The sequence below is a fragment of the Lactuca sativa genome, chromosome 4, assembly GCF_002870075.4.
Source record: "Lactuca sativa cultivar Salinas chromosome 4, Lsat_Salinas_v11, whole genome shotgun sequence".
In the NCBI taxonomy this organism is placed as follows: domain Eukaryota; kingdom Viridiplantae; phylum Streptophyta; class Magnoliopsida; order Asterales; family Asteraceae; genus Lactuca; species Lactuca sativa.
In genome coordinates this window covers 182922325-182941677 of record NC_056626.2, presented here as the reverse complement: position 1 = coordinate 182941677, position 19353 = coordinate 182922325, and the positions used below count along the sequence as shown (strand labels likewise).

The 19353-nt window shown below is 38.8% G+C and overlaps 1 protein-coding gene across 1 annotated transcript; it reads left to right on the top strand.

The window, feature by feature from the left end:
- Positions 1-14943: 14943 nt before the first annotated feature.
- Positions 14944-18615, top strand: LOC111900825 (uncharacterized). Its single transcript, XM_052771044.1, has 2 exons — positions 14944-15595; positions 18077-18615. The coding sequence occupies exons 1-2, from the start codon at positions 14944-14946 to the stop codon at positions 18613-18615; spliced, it is 1191 nt and encodes a 396-aa protein (XP_052627004.1).
- Positions 18616-19353: the final 738 nt, after the last annotated feature.

The following is a 19353-nucleotide window of genomic DNA, read 5'->3' as shown; positions in this document are numbered from 1 at the left end:
TGTGAATAACTTCAATGATCAACACTATAAATGTGGTCCTAATAATCGAAACAAATCTTCTAGTTGTAAATAAGCAAACTTTTAGATAAGACACTTATTATTTTTGTATAACTTATTTACTACACCCTTCAATTGTTTTTTCTCACCTCAAGGTCATATAGCAATATTTTCAAGTTCTTGCTACTATCCTTGAATGATGCTTCTTTTTGAGATATCACTTTCCTCTTTCATTGGTATATTTCTTTCCTTTTGTTTTACATGATTGCACATTGCTAAATTGACTAACATTAGCTCGTAACTTTCTATGAAATATTTTTGGATACTAGATATTTTCCTTCAAAATACCACTAAAAGAGTCCATGAATTTTTATGGGAGATTTATATATTTTTATATGAGTTTTTATTCATGCCAAGGGTCACATATAGACTTCTCCTATTGAGCTCAACTAGAAAATTTTAATTTTCTTTTTCATATTTCACATTAAAACTTTTTCTTTCCTTCTATTTTTAGTTGGAAAACCAACTCACCATGTATTTGTTAATAAATTTTCAAGGGGCACATTACATTTATTTTGTAAAACTTTTGTGTATTTAACACATAGCTAGTTTTACAATCTGAAAATTCACTTAAAATTCTAAATTCTAAAAGGAACATAAATAATATCCAAAATGGTTAAACACAACTTCAACACCATCTCCATAAAATTGTTTCTATCATATTAGCATTTAAGTTTAATTTTACTCTTTACTTAGTTAATCATCATGTAATTATCAATAAATATGCATTTCTACACTATATATATATATATATATATATATATATATATATATATATATATATATATATATATATATATATATATATATATATATTGTACTATTTTAACAGTAAACAACTGCCATTTATTGTATTTGCATTTTTCTTGCAACTGCGATGATTATTTCGTACAAGTCTTAATTCTATATGTACATTTCTTTGATGTGCTAATTGGAGTTTAGAGGTGGAATGTTGTGAATGATATTATACTTGTAAGACCCATTTGTTTCTTAAAATGATTCGATCCAAGGGATATTTTGACATTTCGTATTGATCGGATACACTCAAGTGTGAATAATGAAGAACAAACAAAGAGTAAAAAAGAACAGAAAAACAAGGATGATCACAAATATGTTTTCACTAAGCAAAGCTTCTCACAAAGAAAAAAACGCACAAAGCGAGGCAAAAAGCTCTATTAAGGTTTAACCCTAATAGTAATATACGATTACAAAACAGAAGATCCCACGATTTTAGGGATATATTCTAATCTATGTAAGGTCTGATCCTGATCATTAAGATTACGAATCAGATATCTATTATAAAATTACAGAGTATATCTACCTAATACACAAACGATCACTAAGATCATGAGGATCACGATGTTGCTAATGAAGTTTTTGTTCGCGCTAGCACTGATGTTGGCGCTGGTGGACAACCTGTTATCTATTTGCAGGGACGGTTTTAAGGGGTTCCCGGTGTGGCACCGGCAACCCCTAACTTTTCTGGCCGCAGTGTAAAAATTTTTGAATTTTCGATTTTTTTGACTATTTTTCATGTATCGGCAACACCTATTCATCCCGGCAACACCTACTATGTATTCCTGCATCCGTCCCTGTCTGTTTGACTCATCAGAACATAAAGTGTGACCTTATAATATCCCCTATATGATAATTTCAAAACTAATCTTCAAAATAGTCATCAAAATCATCATTGGAGAACTTTTTTGATTTTGTCAAAATCTTAAGTTTCAACCACTTAAAGTCATCAAGATGAAGATCAGCTAAACGCTTACTGAGTTCAAGAGAGATCAACACATGATAGCATCGTTATAGTTCTTTATGACGCATGCCCTCCAAACGAAGATTGAACAGATGCTCAGTGGTAGTAGCAGGAAGATCGTCAGTGTTATGAAAGCATATTTGATTTTGACCATCAAGATAAAAGATACCATGTTCTGGTTCCCAAATGAACATGTGTTGAACTGGCTCAACACCTACTGCAGTTTGTTGTTTATTTAGATAGTGCCATACTGAAGGAGGAACTTAGTATACTTGGACATTTTGGGCTTGCTTGTTCTGTCTAAGGAGGATGGCTGAGATGGATTAGCTATAGGCACTAAGTTCAACTTCTTGACTTTGTTAACCAAATTTACCTCCTGAGCATGAACACCTTTATGTTTTGAAATTATCTCCTGAATCTGGATCCACTTATTGTAGTCGTATTTAACTAACTCGTGAGAAAAAACAACTATAGTGTATTCATACTCAGCCTTCTTCCTAACTAGATGAATTTTGAGCGATTTATCCTTGGGTTTGGAGCACCTAACCTAGATGATGGGATCAAGTTTATATCTTCGAGCTAGAACATCTCCAAATTTATTCTTGTTAATTCGATCATTCAACTTAGAAACCCTGTTTCGTTTCGCATCATCGATATTGAAATGCTAAATATTTGTTGTTTGAACATTAATCCTTTCATCAGCTGAGGCAAGGATTTTAACAAGTTTGATGGATTGACGCTCACATATTCTTTTTCGAACTGAAGCATTATGCTCGAGCATGATTTCTTTGACCTCCTCAACGGTTATTTGTCAGTTCTCATCCAATTCTTCCAAATCAACCGTTAATTTTCTTTTTTTAGGAGGAGGGACTCAAGAGCAACCAACAGTTGAGGAACTTCCAGCTTCAGTGTCATTTGATCCCCCTGAAAAAGAAGCCTTTCTTTTTCTTGGATTGACCTGATCATCATCAGACTCAATGTCACTGTGAGTTTCTAGAGGACTCTCCCACTCATAAGATGCATCAGGATAAACAACACTTAGAGGAATAACGTTTTGTGCCATGAAGTCCACATCAAGAAACCCTTCATAATCATGATTATCAGTCTCAGACTGTTCATTATCAACTTCTAGTTTAGGCTAATCATTACTCATTGGTTCAGACTAAAAAAAACCATTGCTCCTTGATTATCTTTCATTTCTGATTCACAATGTTCATGCTGAAATGGAATTACAGTCATCATCACTAGTTCTTGATTCTCCCCTTTTTGGCATCTTCATTTTGGGGAGGGGGTTATGAGGTGGAGTGCAAGGAGGGGAATTTGATAGTAGTGGTTGAGGATTATTACCAGATAATGGTGGTAAAAGGATTATTACCAAATTGTGGTGGAGGTGGATTATTACCAGATGGCGGTGGTGGTAGAGGTGGTTGATCATTTCCTGGAGAGCTAGGAGGAGTTTCTTCAATCATCTCATCGCCATCATCAATCAAAGCACTATATGTTTGATGTCAGCCACATTACTCTCCACTTTTTTCAGCCTTTCTCTGAGTGACTGAGACATTTGAACTAGTAAGGAGAGCTGAGAGAGCACAGTCGTTTGGAAGTAAGGACTAGACTCCCCCTGAACAACAGCAGTAGGTTGTAGAGGAGTTGACATTGGAAAGACAGTTACAGCTTGAATAGGAGGAGATGTTGGTCTTGGAAAATTTACAGCTTGAATCAGTGGATCAATGGTCTCCATTGGAGGTGGGGATGATCCACACTGTGTTATAGCTTCTACAAAAGGAGTTGTTGATGAAGGAGAGGACGAAGTAACACAAATATGCTGGTTTAATCTTGGGGGAGAGTTAATTGTCATTCCCTAAGCAAAAGCCTCTGTCATATCAGCGTCTAATGTGTTAGTATCAACATCAAATCCATCTTCTTCATCATCAACATCATCCTCTTCATCTTCATTATTTCCCTCATCACCCTCTTCATCAGAGTCAGAGGATTCAACTATATAAAGAATTGCAACCCAATCATCCATATGTTGAGTAAGATGCATATCTGCATCAATGGGGCTGGCATTGATAATATTGATGAGAGAACTAGAAGTTGTATGGAAACTTCATGGTTGACATTGTAACCCTCTCCAGTATGAGCCTGGATTAATGCAAGCCAACGAGGATATGGAATGTAGGTTGGCTTTTTGTTCCCAGTGAGACATTCCACTAGTTGATCAAAGAAAAGTTGAGCAAAGTCCAGTATTCTTTTTTTAGGCCTTAGCATACACAATCTATTGCTCAAATAGGTTCAACTGGTCTAAACTACCAGTATTATGTCCAAGATACTTGCCAATCACCTCTTTCAAATACTTCCACCCGGAACAATAGCATTGACGAAGGGTATATTTAGTTCGATCACGAGTAGTACCCTGAAGAGAAAAATTATACCCTAATTTGGGTCAATAGACCTGCATTTTTCTTCAGAAGGAGTTTCAGAGTAGTTGTTTGATTGAGGAAGACATAGAGCAAGTTGAAAAGAGGTTACATTGATAACAACCATAGAATGACCATCGCTAATAGTTGCGAAGATGGTGTGAGCATTAGTATTGACAGTGCAAGAATAGTAAAACTCACATACTTGCATAGGGTAGAATGGCTCCGAAAAATCACAGAATACATGGTGAAGAGGACAGCTTTTGACGTAGTTGTCAAAATCTTCAATCGCAGAGTTCTTGTATTGATTTGGGATGATATATAAGAAGCCAATGTTGTTTGCTTGGACAACGATGGGAGTATCAGGAGCATGGGGACCTTTGAATACATTAGCATTAGGAGCAAAGACGTATAAAACCTTTAACATGATGAAATCTTGAAGAACATAAGACAGAGAAGATGATGATCGAGAGAGCCTTTGTGAGAGAACTTCGACTGCTTGGATGAGTTGTAAAAGTAACCCAATGAGAGAGAATTCTCTTATTTTATCCCTGGATTTTCTACCTTTTGTGTAATCATAATTGGAGAAAAAGGCACCGTAAAAATCTTGTATTTTAAGATGATGTGACAAATCTTGATCGTCATCCAAAAGTTATCGTTGAGATCAGGGAATTATGTATAAGTGATACATAGCATCAACGGTATTGAATTATTAGCAGAAGCAATTAGCGTATCAGAGTTGAATTATCGGTGGATCAAGGTTATAGCTGTCAAATGAGTAAGATTGTGATGTCTCCTAATAGCATGTGTTTGTACTATCATTCAATGACATAGTATTATGAAGTCTCATTGGCGTATGGTTTAATATGCTGAATCATGAGCTTCTTTTGTTAGAAGAAAAGAAATAAGAATGGTATGATGTATGTAATACATTTTGGTGCTTAAATGTACCCATCGGCAAAGAATGTCGAAGTTTTATCAGTATATGGAAAATACAGTGAATCATCAACTTCCTTAATAGAAGATTTGTTGGGAGAGAATGGGTAGGTGCAGGTAATACATCATGGTACATGATATACCTATTGACACAAAGTTTTTGAATTCTCATCAACGTTTGGTTTTATATGGTGAATCATAAAATTCTAAAGAAGAATGTATGGAAAGAATGGATCAGTGTGTGTGATAAGCTACGGTACATAGCCTAACCATCGGCATAGATTTTCAAGCTCTCATCAGCGTATGTTATGTTCCACTGAATCATAAGCTTTTAATAAGAAATATAAGGTGAGAATGGATTGGTGCGTATGATAGCTGTTGGGTATGTTATTTTGTGTCATGGGCTTAGTATTGTATATCCGGATTGGGCCTGTCCATCTGTGATTATTATAGGGTTTAGCTATAAATAGTGCATGCATGAATGCCTTAGATACTAACGTGATTATAGTTATTATTGCTTTGTAACCCAAAACACCTCTGCAGTCGAAGTTCTTAATCGAGCTCTTCTGAGGTGTTAAAGTTTAATCATTCGACATCAGTTAAACCATTCATGTGTTCATCATTACGTCTTTAATTGTTTTTCTACTTAAAATCTATCGATCCTACCAGAACTTTGTTCCAATAATTGGTATCAGAGCGGGAAACTGTGTGATCAATACACATTCCTTCTATATTAAGATATCTTTAGGCTTTCCTCTTTTATTGAATATAAAGAAGCCGTCTTCTTCCTGTCGACGGTAACTCTTGTGTTTGATAAAACCCTAATCTCAAGTTTACAAGTCAGATTCTAACGGTTCTAAGGAAAGGCTCACCATATCTCACGAGGATTCTCAAACTAATCCCATCAACATCTCTAACAGCATTGGATCCACTACAAGGGTTCCCATTCTTTACACTCAAGACTATAAAGTATGGGAGCATCACTTTGAAAATTACGTGGTTGGATCTGAAGATAATGGTTATCTCATCTGGGAAGCAATCACACTAGGGCCGTTTGTTCACTCTAGAACGAACACGACTGTGAGGACTCAAAAAGAATATAATAAGCTTGTGGCGGACGTAGATAAGATGCCACAGGATGAAAAGGACAAGTTGTTATGTAATGTGAAAACCATGAGAATGATCAAATTTACTCTGCAATCTGACACTTTTCGGTTTGTTGGTTCATGCACGACGGCTAAAGAAATCTGGGATAGGTTGAAAGAACTATACTCAACCAATGAAGATCTAGAACACTCTATTCAAACCTTGATGCTCTCAGAATTTGGAGTTTTCGAACAGAAACCTGAAGAGAAACTGATACAAACCTTCGATTGCTTCAATCATCTCCTTAGCAAGATGATCAAGCATGGTATAGAAAGAAAATTGATCGAGCAAAAGGTAACCTTCATGAATGGTTTGAGACCAGAATGGATGGCAGTGGTTTCAACAGTGAAAGCTCGCGAACAATTCAAATCTTATTCACTAGCGAAACTTGTGGGCATACTTAAATCCCATGAGAGTGTGGTAACCAAGGAGGCGAAGGTAGTTTCGGGTGTGGGATCGTTAGCCCTTGTCTCAAAAGGAAAAAGTGTTGCAGAAGAAGAGGAGGAGTCAGATATGTCTGAATGTGACCTTACAAGCGAAGAGTATGCAATGATGGTCACCAATCCAAAAAGGTTTGCACGAAAGAAGTTCCATGTAAATAAGAACCGAAACTGGCAGGGAAGTTATAGTTCTGAGAAGGTGAAAGATGAAGCGAAGAATACTTCTCAAAAGGATGACGACAAGAAGGAGAGCAAGCTTGCAGGAGACTCTGGATTCGACTGCAATTACTGTCATGATAAGAACCACTTTGCCAAAGATTGCATGTTGAGGAAGATGGCTGAGAAGAGAGATGGTGAAGATGATGAGGCGTATTACATGCGAAAGTTGGAAGAGATCAAGAAAAACAAGGCAACTAACAGTTCAATGAATGCCTTGATTGTGCAGGAAAATACGGCTGAAGATGAGTTCGGTGGAGTTGAAGTCTGGTCAACCGATTCTGAGGATGAAGAAGTGAGCCCAAACATGGAAGAGCTTATGTGGCGAAGGATACAGGTTTGGCTGAAAAATGTTTGATGGTTACAGCTGGAAGACCAACCGAAAGTGAGCGTAAGGAGCCGAACCTGACCGAGGACAAGTGCTTTGCAGCCAAGCCTATGAGTGAGAAAATCAGCGATTGTGATCGGCTGATAAAAAAGGTACAATCCATCCTTGAATCACTTAAAGTTCCAATAACAAAATATGAAGAAGAATTAAATGAATTAAAATTTAAATTTTCTAACTTAAGTGGTAGTCTCATGCAAACTCGCTTAGCGAACTCTAACCTAACTCACCAACTCAGCAGGGTGTCTTCAAAGAGTGAGGAGAGAAAGATGTGGATTGAGTTGAAGGAGACAGAGTTAAATAGGGCTAGGGAGGAAATTATTTATTTGCAACGAGACAATTTAAAGTTTTTGAAACAAAGGAATGTTTCCTGTTTAATTGCTAAACGCTTATATACAAATATTGCTCAGTTGCACTTAAGTTGTGAAATAGGGAAAAAGATTCATAAGATGATCTTACCCTTCCTTGAATTTAAGGAGGATGAGGTCATCGCTGAATGTGAATCCATAACGTCCTCAGAAGAGACATCCATCGCTTATAAAATCGGACTGGACAAGATAGAAACCTTCATTGGCTCTAAGGAACATAAGTGTATGCTCAAAAACCTTTTAGATGAAAATAATAGGTTAAAAATTAAGACCGAGACTATTCAATCATTTGATACATCTAACGCCAAATTAATTTCAGAACATAAAATGAATATAGAAAGTATGTATGAATTTGATGAGGAAAGTGAGATGAGCGAAATCTCGGTGGAAGACATGGTTGATTGTTCTGAGTTTATGAAAAGCGAAACCGAGAATGAGAAACCCATCATATTTGAAAACTCGGTTGAATACACTCGCCTATCAAAGGACAAGCCACAGAAACTCAAAGAGAAAGCAATGGTTTATCAAAAGGTTCAAATTGTGCCAAATCAGGTATATGTTGTTATAGGGGTCACTGCAAAACAAACAGCAGAATTGAAAATCTTGGTCGACAAAGACAATGCTGAAGGTGCGACGATTATTTCTGGTCAGCCCCTATTGATAACGCAGACGAAACCATCGGCTTATCGGAACAAACCTCATGGAGGGTAAAGGTAGATACGTTGCAGAACCCATCAACAAACCCTCAAGTTTTGACAAAGCAAGCACAAGTGGAACAAAAGAGATACCTGAAGAACCAAAGAAAACATCGAATGTTCCTTCCAAAAATGCCGAAACTCAAAAGGTGAAGCCAAAATCAAGCTTCAATATTCACAAATCTCAGAAGGAGTTAGTTGAACAAAAACGCCAAAGAAATCAAAGATACATGAAAAATCTGACTGAGTGAAAATGTTATTGGCAATCTCAAAACCCCAACTACGCTCCTTCCAAGAAAGAGTCAATTGCCAAAGAAAAGGAAAAGCTAAAAGAAAATTTTAGTCCAAGCTCCTACTACTCCAAAGCTTAGAACCGAACGTCTAGTTTCGGTTCCAACACCAGCGCTAAGAACTGAACGTCAAGTTTCGGTCACAGCGCCAAGGCTAACAACCGAAAGTCAAGTTTCGGTCCTTCCTACTCCCAAAGAAAATCGAATTCAGTGAAGGACATCAAAGGAAATGGAAAGCTTGATTCACATTCTAATATCAATAATTAGAAAAAGTCAGCTAAACCTAGGATTAAAAAGAATATCCCAAAACTATCTAACAACACACCATCTAATATACCAAAATTTAAACAAGATAAAAACAAAATCAAGGTGTATACCATCAAAAGAAAAGACCAAACAACTCTAATAAAAAGAACTTATTTGGTTGATATTTCTACTGTTATTCCTTTTTCTGTAAAAGACTCAAAAGGGCCCAAGAAAATTTGGGTTCCTAAATCTACATGAATTTGCAGGTTATAAGTGACGATCAGTTCGATGATGAATGGTACATAGACAGTGGTTGCTCGCGTCACATGACAGGAAGGAGGGAAGAGCTAAGGGAGTTTCGGTCCCTTAAGGATGATGGATATGTGAAGTACGGAAATAAATCTTATGGCACAATCAAAGGATATGGAATGATAACCAACAGAGACTTCTCGATTCGAAAAGTAGCTTATGTGGAAGGATTGCAGCATAACCTCATCAGTGTATCACAATTAGTTGTGGGAACTGGTTTGAAGGTTTCATTTGATAATGAGGGATAAGAAATAATTAAGAAGCAATCTAAAAGGGTTCTGTTGAAGTCTGAATGCAAGGGAGAGATGTATCTTTTAAATCTCAACCCAAGTCGAGGAAAACCAGCAATATGCCTGCTGACAAAGGCGAACACTGATGAAAGTTGGTTGGCATCGACGTCTATCGCACCTGAACTTCAAAGACATCAATAAGTTGGTGCTTGGTGATCATGTTCGAGGCCTTCCACTTCTCAAGTTTGATAAGGAACATCTATGCTACGCCTAGGAAAAAACTAAAACTTTGTTAGAAATTACCCCCTTTCCTTATCGGGCAGCGTGTGAGATGGGCAAACAAAGCAGAAAGAGCCATCCTACATGTATCAATACAAAGATTGTTGAAGCTCTTGAACTTCTACATATTGACTTATGTGGACCTTCGGCTATCGAAAGCTTCGGTGCTATTATGTTCATTCTTGTCATAGTAGATTATTTTTCACGCTTCACCTGGGTTTCCTTTCTTAAACAGAAATCAGACGCAACTCCCAAGTTGAAGACGTTCATCAAGCAAGTGGAAGTGCAACTGCGAAAGCTTGTGAGGAATATCTGAAGCGACAATGGGCTTGAATTCTAGAATAAATATTTTGAGGACTTTCTGGCTGAAAAGGGGATATATCACAACTTCTCGGCCCCCTATACACCACAACATAATGGGATTGTTGAAAGACGAAATCGTTCTTTATGTGAGGCAGCCCGAACCATGCTAAGCTTCGCTTCTCTTCCGCTATACTTCTGGGTTGATGCAGTTGCAACCGTTTTCTATACTCAGAACCGATCCTTACTCAACAAACGATTCTCCATCACTCCATATGAAATTCTGAACAATCGAAAGCCCAATGTTAAATTTTTCCATGTGTTCAGTTCAAGGTGCTTCATTTTCAATTCCAAAGAGAACTGAAACAAGTTTGACGTCAAAGCCGATGAGGGAATTTCTCTTGGCTATTCACTCACTTTAAAGGCATACGGAGTTTTGAACAAACACTCCAAACGTATTGAAGAAACATACTACGTAACCTTTGATGACAACTATATGAAGAAAGTTCAAAGAAGCGAAAGTGACTTGGGGAGAATATTTCCTGAATCAGGACAAGTCTCGGTTCCCATTTCCAACTTGTTTGAAGAATACATAAGGCTATTTGATGAACTCGAAAAGGCTGCACACTCAGAGGCGAAAGCAGCAGACAACAAAATTGACAATCTGAAAAAGATCATTGATGAAGCTGCAAAAGAAATGGAAAATGAACCTCCTAAACCGAATGAAGGTCAACCCTTAACTGACCCTCTAAACAACATCTCAACGTTCAAGGGGGAGGGTTCATCTGCACCAAAAACAACTGATATGTCTTTCGAGGGGGAGAATCCAACTCCAACAGAGGAGGAGAACTCTAAACCTGACAAGGGATATGCCTCGCCATTTGAGGGGGAGAATGAGAAACCAAATGACGAAGATGATCAACCAGAACTTGAAGAAGAAGTAAATGCAGAGTTGGATCCAGCCTATGACCCTAATTACCCTCCTTTAATGAAATGGACTAAGGATCATCCAAAAGCACAAATAATTGGTGAATCATCTAAGCGGGTTCTAACACGTTCTCAATTGAAAGCGAAACAAACTGCATTATTCTCTAATGTTGAATTATGTATGTTTAATTCATTTGTATCCAAAGTCGAACCGAAGACAGTTAATGTTGCACTTGATCACGTTGATTGGGTACAAGCTATGCAAGATGAACTCTATGAGTTTGAACGTAATCGAGTTTGGAGGTTGATTCCCACTCCAAAGGATGCTTCAGTGGTCGACTTAAAATGGTTCTTCAAGAATAAGTTGGACAAAGAGGGGAACGTTATACGCAATAAGGCTCGGTTGGTGGTGAAGGGATATTGCCAAGAAGAATGGATAGATTATGAGGAGCCCTTTGCTCATGTAGCAAGGTTGGAATCAGTTAGAATCTTTCTGGCATATGACGCTCATAAAAACTTTGAAGTTTTCCAAATGGATGTGAAATGTGCTTTCTTGAATGGAGAACTACAAGAAACGGTGTATGTTGAGCAACCACCTGGGTTCGTGAACGAGAAATACCCTGATCATTGCTATGCGTTAGATAAAGCTGTATATGGTCTGAAGCAAGCACCGAGGGCCTGGTATGAAACTTTAACTCGCTTTCTTAAAATGTCAAAATTCAAGCAAGGTTCGGTTGACCCAACCTTCTTCCGAAAGAAAGAAGGCGAACATCTAATGATAGTTCAGATTTATGTTGATGACATCGTCTTTGGCTCTACGAATCCTAGCTTAACGGCTGAATTCAGGAAGTTGATGGAGACTAAATTTGAAATGAGCGCAATGGGTCCGTTTAATTTTTTCCTTGGTTTGAATATAAGACAGGGACCAGAAGGTACTTTTATCAACCAAGAGGCCTACACGAAGAAATTGTTGGCAAAGTTTGGTATGACGGGAGATTCGAAAGTGAAGGTTCCCATGGCATTTGGCACAAAGTTAACACCGTCTTTGGAAAAACCGACTGTTGACGTAACACTCTATCGTCAAATGATAGGGTCTCTTATGTATATAATGGCTAGTAGATCAGACATTATGTTTTCTGTTAGTGATTGTGTCAGGTTTCAAGCAAATCCAAGAGAGCCTCACATGGTGGCAGTGAAAAATATTTTCTGTTATCTGAAGTGAACCTCTTCTCTCGGTCTTTGGTACCCTGCTAGAACTGGATTTTTTGTTCAATCCTTTTCTGACGCCGATCTTGGAGGATGTGGTCTGGACCGAAAGAGCACAACTGGTGGATGCCAATTCCTTGAAGGTAAACTTGTTAGCTGACAGTCCAAGAAGCAAACATGTGTGTCTCTTTCAACAGCCGAAGCTGAGTACATAGTTGCAGCATCGTGTACCTCTCAAGTGATATGGATACAAAGCCAACTAAGAGACTACAGGCTAAGTATGAAGAAAATACATCTCTATTGTGACTCAGAAAGTGCGATAAGAACATGCCACAATCCAGTGCAACACTCAAAGACAAAGCATATTGCACTGAGATACCATTTCATCAAGGACCATGTAGAAGATGGGAACATGGAAGTACATTTCGTTCGGTCCTCTGATCAACTGGCTGACATATTCACTAAAGCCTTACCAGAATCAAGCTTCAATAAAATTTTACAAGGTTTGGGAATGATGGAAGCAGAGTTGGTGCCGAATCATCAAACCTCTATCTAAAAATTAGACAAGCGAAATAGAGCGAACGCTCGGTCTATTTCGATTCCGGATTTTTCGGGAACCGAAATGAACCGAACGCTCGGTCTATTTCGGCTCCATAATTTTCGGGAACCGGAATGAACCGAACGCTCGGCTTATTTCGCTTCATTCTTTTTAGGTTTGGTTTCAGCTGTAAATTTTGTTTATTTTTTTTAAGTCTATTTCTTTCACAATTTTCTCTTTCATTTTTTTAAGAGTGTTTTGTGCTAATTTTTTTATTTTATTTTTTTGTTTTTATTATTTTTCAGAAAATTTCAAAACTCCAAAAATATTTTTCTAAAAGTTTTTTAGTTTTATTTTGTTTGTTTTGTTTGTGTGGTTTGTTTGTTTGCATGTTCTTTTTAATTAGGTCCCAAGTATTTCAGTGCAACATAATTTGGAGCTAAGGCAGGTATGATTCTTTTCATATGAACTAGTTAAGTGTCCCTAGAAGCATGTTGTTGCATGTCGACCGAAGCCTCTAAGACTAAGATCAAGGCCTTAATGAATCGATTTATACCTATCATTTCTTCCCAATCAGGCTAATAAATCCACTCAAGTCATGAGCTACCTTACTCTTCTCAAATGAGTTAAGAGTTTTCTGCTTTGTCACGATTATATAGCAGAGGTACTTTCGGTTCCTTAACCACCTCCTTTACATTCTCCATCAACTTTCGGTTCAACATTGTAACCCTTGAGACTCTCAGCTTTTACCACTGAGGTTTATGGTTGCATAAAATCTGTGTTTATGATCTTAGATACGTACACCACGTGCTGAGTGAAACCCACAATCCAACACCAACAATGATTTGACGGTGAATCTTTATATTCCAGATCTTACTTGTTACCTAACGAAATCTCATTTTATTTTTGAGTGATCTTTTATGAAATTGTCTAACACCTAAGGCATTTGTTCCCAAAAAGATCCAGTTTGTTTTTGTTTTTAAGATTTATATAACATCTTTAGTCACAACAAAGTATATCCAACCTACTTGTTCAACAGACCACATCGGTCTCACAAGTACTTCATCCAACATTCGGTCTTATGTTAAGAATCGACGTTCGGTTGAAGATAAGCCACCCTTATCCTATTATTTAAAAGAAGCCTTTCGGAGTTTCTTTACAAGCACTCAATCGTATTTTTTCGGGAAACCACGCAAGCACTTCAAGTCTCTCTTGACATTGAAGGAAGATATTCTTGCCCGGAAGCATCTGCTTTATGTCTTCTACCAGACATCACTCACATCCTATACACATTTTGCTTTATATCTTTCTTTTGGCACACTCTTGTATGAAAATACGTTGTGATTTTCCAAAATTTTGTTTGTTGTTTCCGATGGTCTGTTTGAAGTTTTTTATTAGGCGCGAAAATGGTTGTTATCACATCTGGAGCGAAGGTGAATTTGAAAAAACGATATGTGGATAAGATTTTGGGCACGTGAATTTGAACGGTTCCTAAACCCACGCTTGATGACATCTATCTGGGGAAACCAAGCTGTCACATCGCGCTTTTTCAGGCGGTGCTTCTGTGATCGTATCATCATCACGAAGATTCTTTCTCTCTCTTGGAAATGGTATATAAAGGGTTTCTCACACATATTGTACCTTCTCGCCTTCTTCAAATTCTCTCAATACACCAGGCGATCTGCAAGTTTTCATCTTCTTCCTTATCTCAACAATGGCAGATTCATCATCTGTTCAAGATCAAACTACATCGTCCTCATTGCTCGTGATCAAACCCAATCAGAACATGATCATTCAACTGAACCCGTTATCACGTGAAGGGATATTGATTCTTTGCAGATTCCAGTAATGAATAATGCCCTGGTCTCATCTATGGCTACTTTTCACATGAAGAAAATCATCTTCTCTGATGTCACAAAGTTCTCTCACAATGGTTCCATACCTGAGACGATGTATAGGTGTGTGTCAGCCGAAAGTAAGGTGATGGCTGAATACCGCAAGCTTCCTCCTAAAGGACCGAGAGTACTGACTCCAGAACAGCAAGCTGCTTTGGATGTTGTGGAGAAGCCAGCCAACCGAGGCAAAAGGGCGAATACCTAGAAAGTGACAACCGAAGGTCCCTCGTCTAAGCCTGCCAAGTCTAGAAAGCAAAAGGCAGAAAAGGGTGATTCTTTGGCTCCAAAGAAGATTAAGAAGATGGAGAAGAAATCAAAGAGTCCTTCTCCTCCCAACTCAGACAATGATGAGGAGGATGAGGAAGAGGAAATTCAACATCATGAATCACCGAGAGGTACTACACCTCCTCATTCACCAACTCCCACCAAACCTCTTAATGACAAGGTTCCAACACCTCCTCCATCTCCACCAAAAACCATTGTTCCAACTTTGGTTGCTCCTATTCCACCACCTCCCACATCTCAAACCACAACTTTTGTACCACCACCACCACCAGTTAGTTCCATACCAATTTCTACAACTCCTTTAACCCCTCCTATCTTTTCACAAGCCACTACCACAACCATTCCTACCACCATAATAACCGAACCTCCAGTAAACTTCAACATATCTGATATGGGGGCGGATACTGAAGCTGAACCTCCTGTTATTTCCAAACCATTTTCACCCTCACCTTCCACCGATTCTGGTGATACTCTTGGTGGTGATAATGTTGAGTTTGACTCGACTTATTACAGTCCATATCGGCTTCCAACAGATGACGATGAAGAGTCTCATGTCTCACGACAACAATTGCAGAGTATTGTTGACAAGCTTGATCAATTGCTTGCCTCTAAAAAGTCATACCATGATGTTGTGCTCAAAGATTTTATGGACACTGCTTTTGAGCAATGTAACACCGAAATTTTGAAAACAAAATTTTCATTTAAAATCGTTTATCTCTTAACACTTTTCACAAAAATCTCCATCTTTTTTAATTTACAATACATGACTTTTTTTGTTCAATCAATTAATAAACCAGGATCCTCAAATAAACGCTTCCTCTGGTGTGTACAATCGAGCCGGTGTCGTCCCGTGATCCTGTGATAACCTGAAACACATCACACAAAACACTGTAAGCACGAAGCTTAGTGAGTTCCCCAAAATATCACTCTAACACATACTAGCCACTCAAGGCTATAATCTCTGTTGACCCTCCGGTCAGTATGTCTCAGTGGGACCCTCCGGTCCCAGCTCTCTGTGGGCCCTCTGGCCCTAACTCTATGGAACCAATGGTCCTAACTCTGAATCATGCATATCATATATCACAATAAATCTCAACATATAAATAGCATACAAATATACTGGCACATAATACTAAAAACACCACATATAGCACATATTAGCCACTCGAGGCTATAACTCTGTGGGCCCTTGGGCCCTAACTCTGCGGACCCTTTGGTCCTAGCTCTGTGGACCTTCTGGTCCTATCTCTGATATACACACAACATAAATCACATAGAAATAATGCGGTGCCACACATCACATATATAGCATATAATAACTCTGTCACATAACTCTATTACCACTCTAGGTAAAGTATAGTGAGAAGACTCACCTCGCAAGCAGAAAGCAGATATCCTCGTACTTGAATCTCGAACTCGCCACCGCCTAGCACATAAGGCAAATACTCTCATGAATATAACTCTCGAGACTAGACTCAACCCTCTCTTGGCACCCTCTTAAGGGTAAAAGACCATTTTACCCCTCTCTTGGCCTAAAGGCCACATTGCTGACCAAACCCTAAAAGTCAACAAAAGTCAACGGTCAACTTTGACCCGACTCGTCGAGTGCACTTGGGCGACTCGGCGAGTATACATGTGTCCACTAACTCTTTTAGATTCTCTCTTGGCACGCCGAGTACTTCCCTTGATTCGATGAGTCCACCTGGCATGAATCGCGAAGCCACCCTGACTCAACTCGCCAACTCTCAAGAACAACTCGACGAGTTCCAACTTGAACTCAGACCCCTGACTCTCCCTTACTCACCGAGTCATACCCCCAACTCGGCAAGTCCACTCACTGGGTGATTAACGGGCAACCTTCATACTACTCGCCGAGTCTATTCTTGGGACTCAGCGAGTTCATGACATGTACAAACTCAAAACAAATTCTGAGGTCAGATCTGCCCCATACCATCATAGATCTGGCCTCCCAAGCGTGATTATCACGTAAAGTTCGGACCTTGACACACATATAACATAGAAATGGTCCAAAATGGTGATTTAGCCCCAAAAATGTCATTCCAAGCTCATGACTTCCAAGATGACTCATAAAGCTCCAAGGGTTAAGGTTTCTGGACCTCTTTATTTCCAGATCCATAACACAAACTCGAGGAGGGACCAAATACACCAATTACTCAATCTCTAAAAGGGTTAGGAAAACCCTAACACTAAGAATCAACACCAAAACTGAAGAAGGTCCGAGAATAATACCTCAATGCAATCTCTATGAGCTCAAAACCATTAAAAATCGCACCTCCTTCAGCCTCCTCTTACCTTAAACACTTCCTTCTTGTAAAACTACCCATCCAATATCAAGATTGACCTCTCCTTCCTCACAAACGCTCTAGATCTCTTTAGGGTTTCTCTCTGGGGTGGATGGCCGCAAATGACGGCCATAAGGCCCTTTAAATAGGTCTCAAACCCTGGACATTAGGGTTTCAATAAACAGCATGGACTCGCCGAGTCCAGTCGTGACCTGGATGAGAATCTGCGACCCTACTCGGCGAGTCTAAGCTCCAACTCGCCGAGTTCTTCCACAAACTCCAAAAATAATTGAGTAAAATAATATACCTGGGAATCTGGATGTTACAAGCAATATACTGGGGCCATTGACAAATCGATGAAGGCTGTTGAGGATTCCACTTCTTCTTGCAAGAAGGCCACTGCTGAAGTTGGAAAACTTATTCACAGTTCTCAGATTTTGCTCGAATCCCTCAAAGGTCATGTTGATTCAAATGTAGCCAAAGTGAATACTTTAGTTGCTTCCTTATCCAAGTCACTAAAAGAGGAGCAAGCTAAATTTGAGTCTGTTCGTTCTTCCATTTAAGCTGAGAACATTTCTCTACTTAGCTCAGTGACTTCTCATCTTCAAACACTCCAAACTGATTTAGCAAAGGAGAGTGCATTAAAGGAAGATCTTGCATGCCAAGCCTCTACTATTGAAGTTCAAAAAGTGCAATTAGCTCAAGCTGAAAAGGAGTTGTGCTGGTGATGTAAAGAATATGCTTACCAATCTTCTTAGTGCTCATGATCCAGTACTTACTCTGACCATCAGAAATCATTTGACTTCCAAGATTCTTCCTGCCATTGCTCTCTTACATGAAATGAAGGGTGTTTCGTAGAGATTCGTAACTCCAAAACAAGGGGAGAAGGTGCTCATGCTACTCAACCAAAAGTCACAGTCAAAACCGAACCGAAGGGTAGTAAAGCTTCGGGTTCTAGTAATCAAGATAAGAAAAAGGGATTAGATGATGATAGTGATGAAAAAGAAGAAACAATTGTTGAGGCCCTAAAGCGAAAGAAAAGGGATAAAGAATTGGATGAAACCCTTCAGGTTGCGAAGGAAGCTGAAGAAAGGGAGCGAAAGAACAAGGCAGAGCAAGATGCTATAAACTGTAAAAAGGCCTTGTTTCCTCTCTGGACAAGAGAAACGCTCATCAAAGAGGCAATAGAGTTTCCGAGCATGTACTGGCTGGAACCTGTCGCTTCTTTTGATTGTGAAAATTCAAGGGACTCACAGTTCGATATGCCTATAACACGAAAGACATTTAAATTTCATTGCTTTGATTCGACTGTTCCAGTTCCCTTCCCTCATCCTAAAGTTGATCGCGAACTTATCGATTTTTATCTGAAGTTCGGTCAGCCATAGTACTTGACATCGAGTGCACAGAAGATTATTACTGTTAAGGTGCTGAAACCTTCATCTTCCGGGAAGTTTATCAATGTTAGTTTCAAAATAACCCGAGGTTCAGCAAACTCGGTTTCGGTTATATCCCTGGCAGATCTTCCAAATTTGAATCCTCGTGATTGGATCTTGTTGTTTAACATAATGCTCACCAATCCGAAAGAATATGAGCCGATCCTGGATCATTTGAAGAGAATGTTGGCCTCCTATATCCATGAAGTAGCTGCAATGGATTAGGAGATAGCTAAAGTTATGAATAAGAAACCTAATGTGAAGCCAACAGCAAAACCTGGAGATGTGAATAAAATGAAGATGAGCCAAATTGATTCTACACATCTCACGGTGATGTTCACAAGAGGCGAAGCCAATAAATTTCTTTTCGCTCTTGTTGACAAACATCTGTTCTCAACAAACTACTTAGAGTACATAATTAGTCTCATTCATCGGTGCAAGCAGAACTCTGAGGCAAACAAGAAGAACACGGACATGCTTCGGTGGTATATCACGTTTCGTCATACTCTTTTGGCTATCATACCAAAGGTGTTCAAGACTGTCAAGAAGTCTTCTATAGCTCAACCAAACTGAGCTTTCGGTTCCATTGACGTAAAGGGGGAGATTGTTGGGTACGTTATGTTGCGTCATCGGCTTAGTATTGTATATCCGGATTGGGCCTATCTATCCGTGATTATTATAGGGTTTAGC

Coding starts and splice junctions, on each gene's coding strand:
- LOC111900825 (XM_052771044.1), top strand. CDS start 14,944: ATGGAGAAGAAATCAAAGAGTCCTTCTCCTCCCAACTCAGACAATGAT. Junction 15,596..18,076: donor GGACACTGCTTTTGAGCAAT/GTAACACCGAAA, acceptor CATGAAATGAAG/GGTGTTTCGTAGAGATTCGT.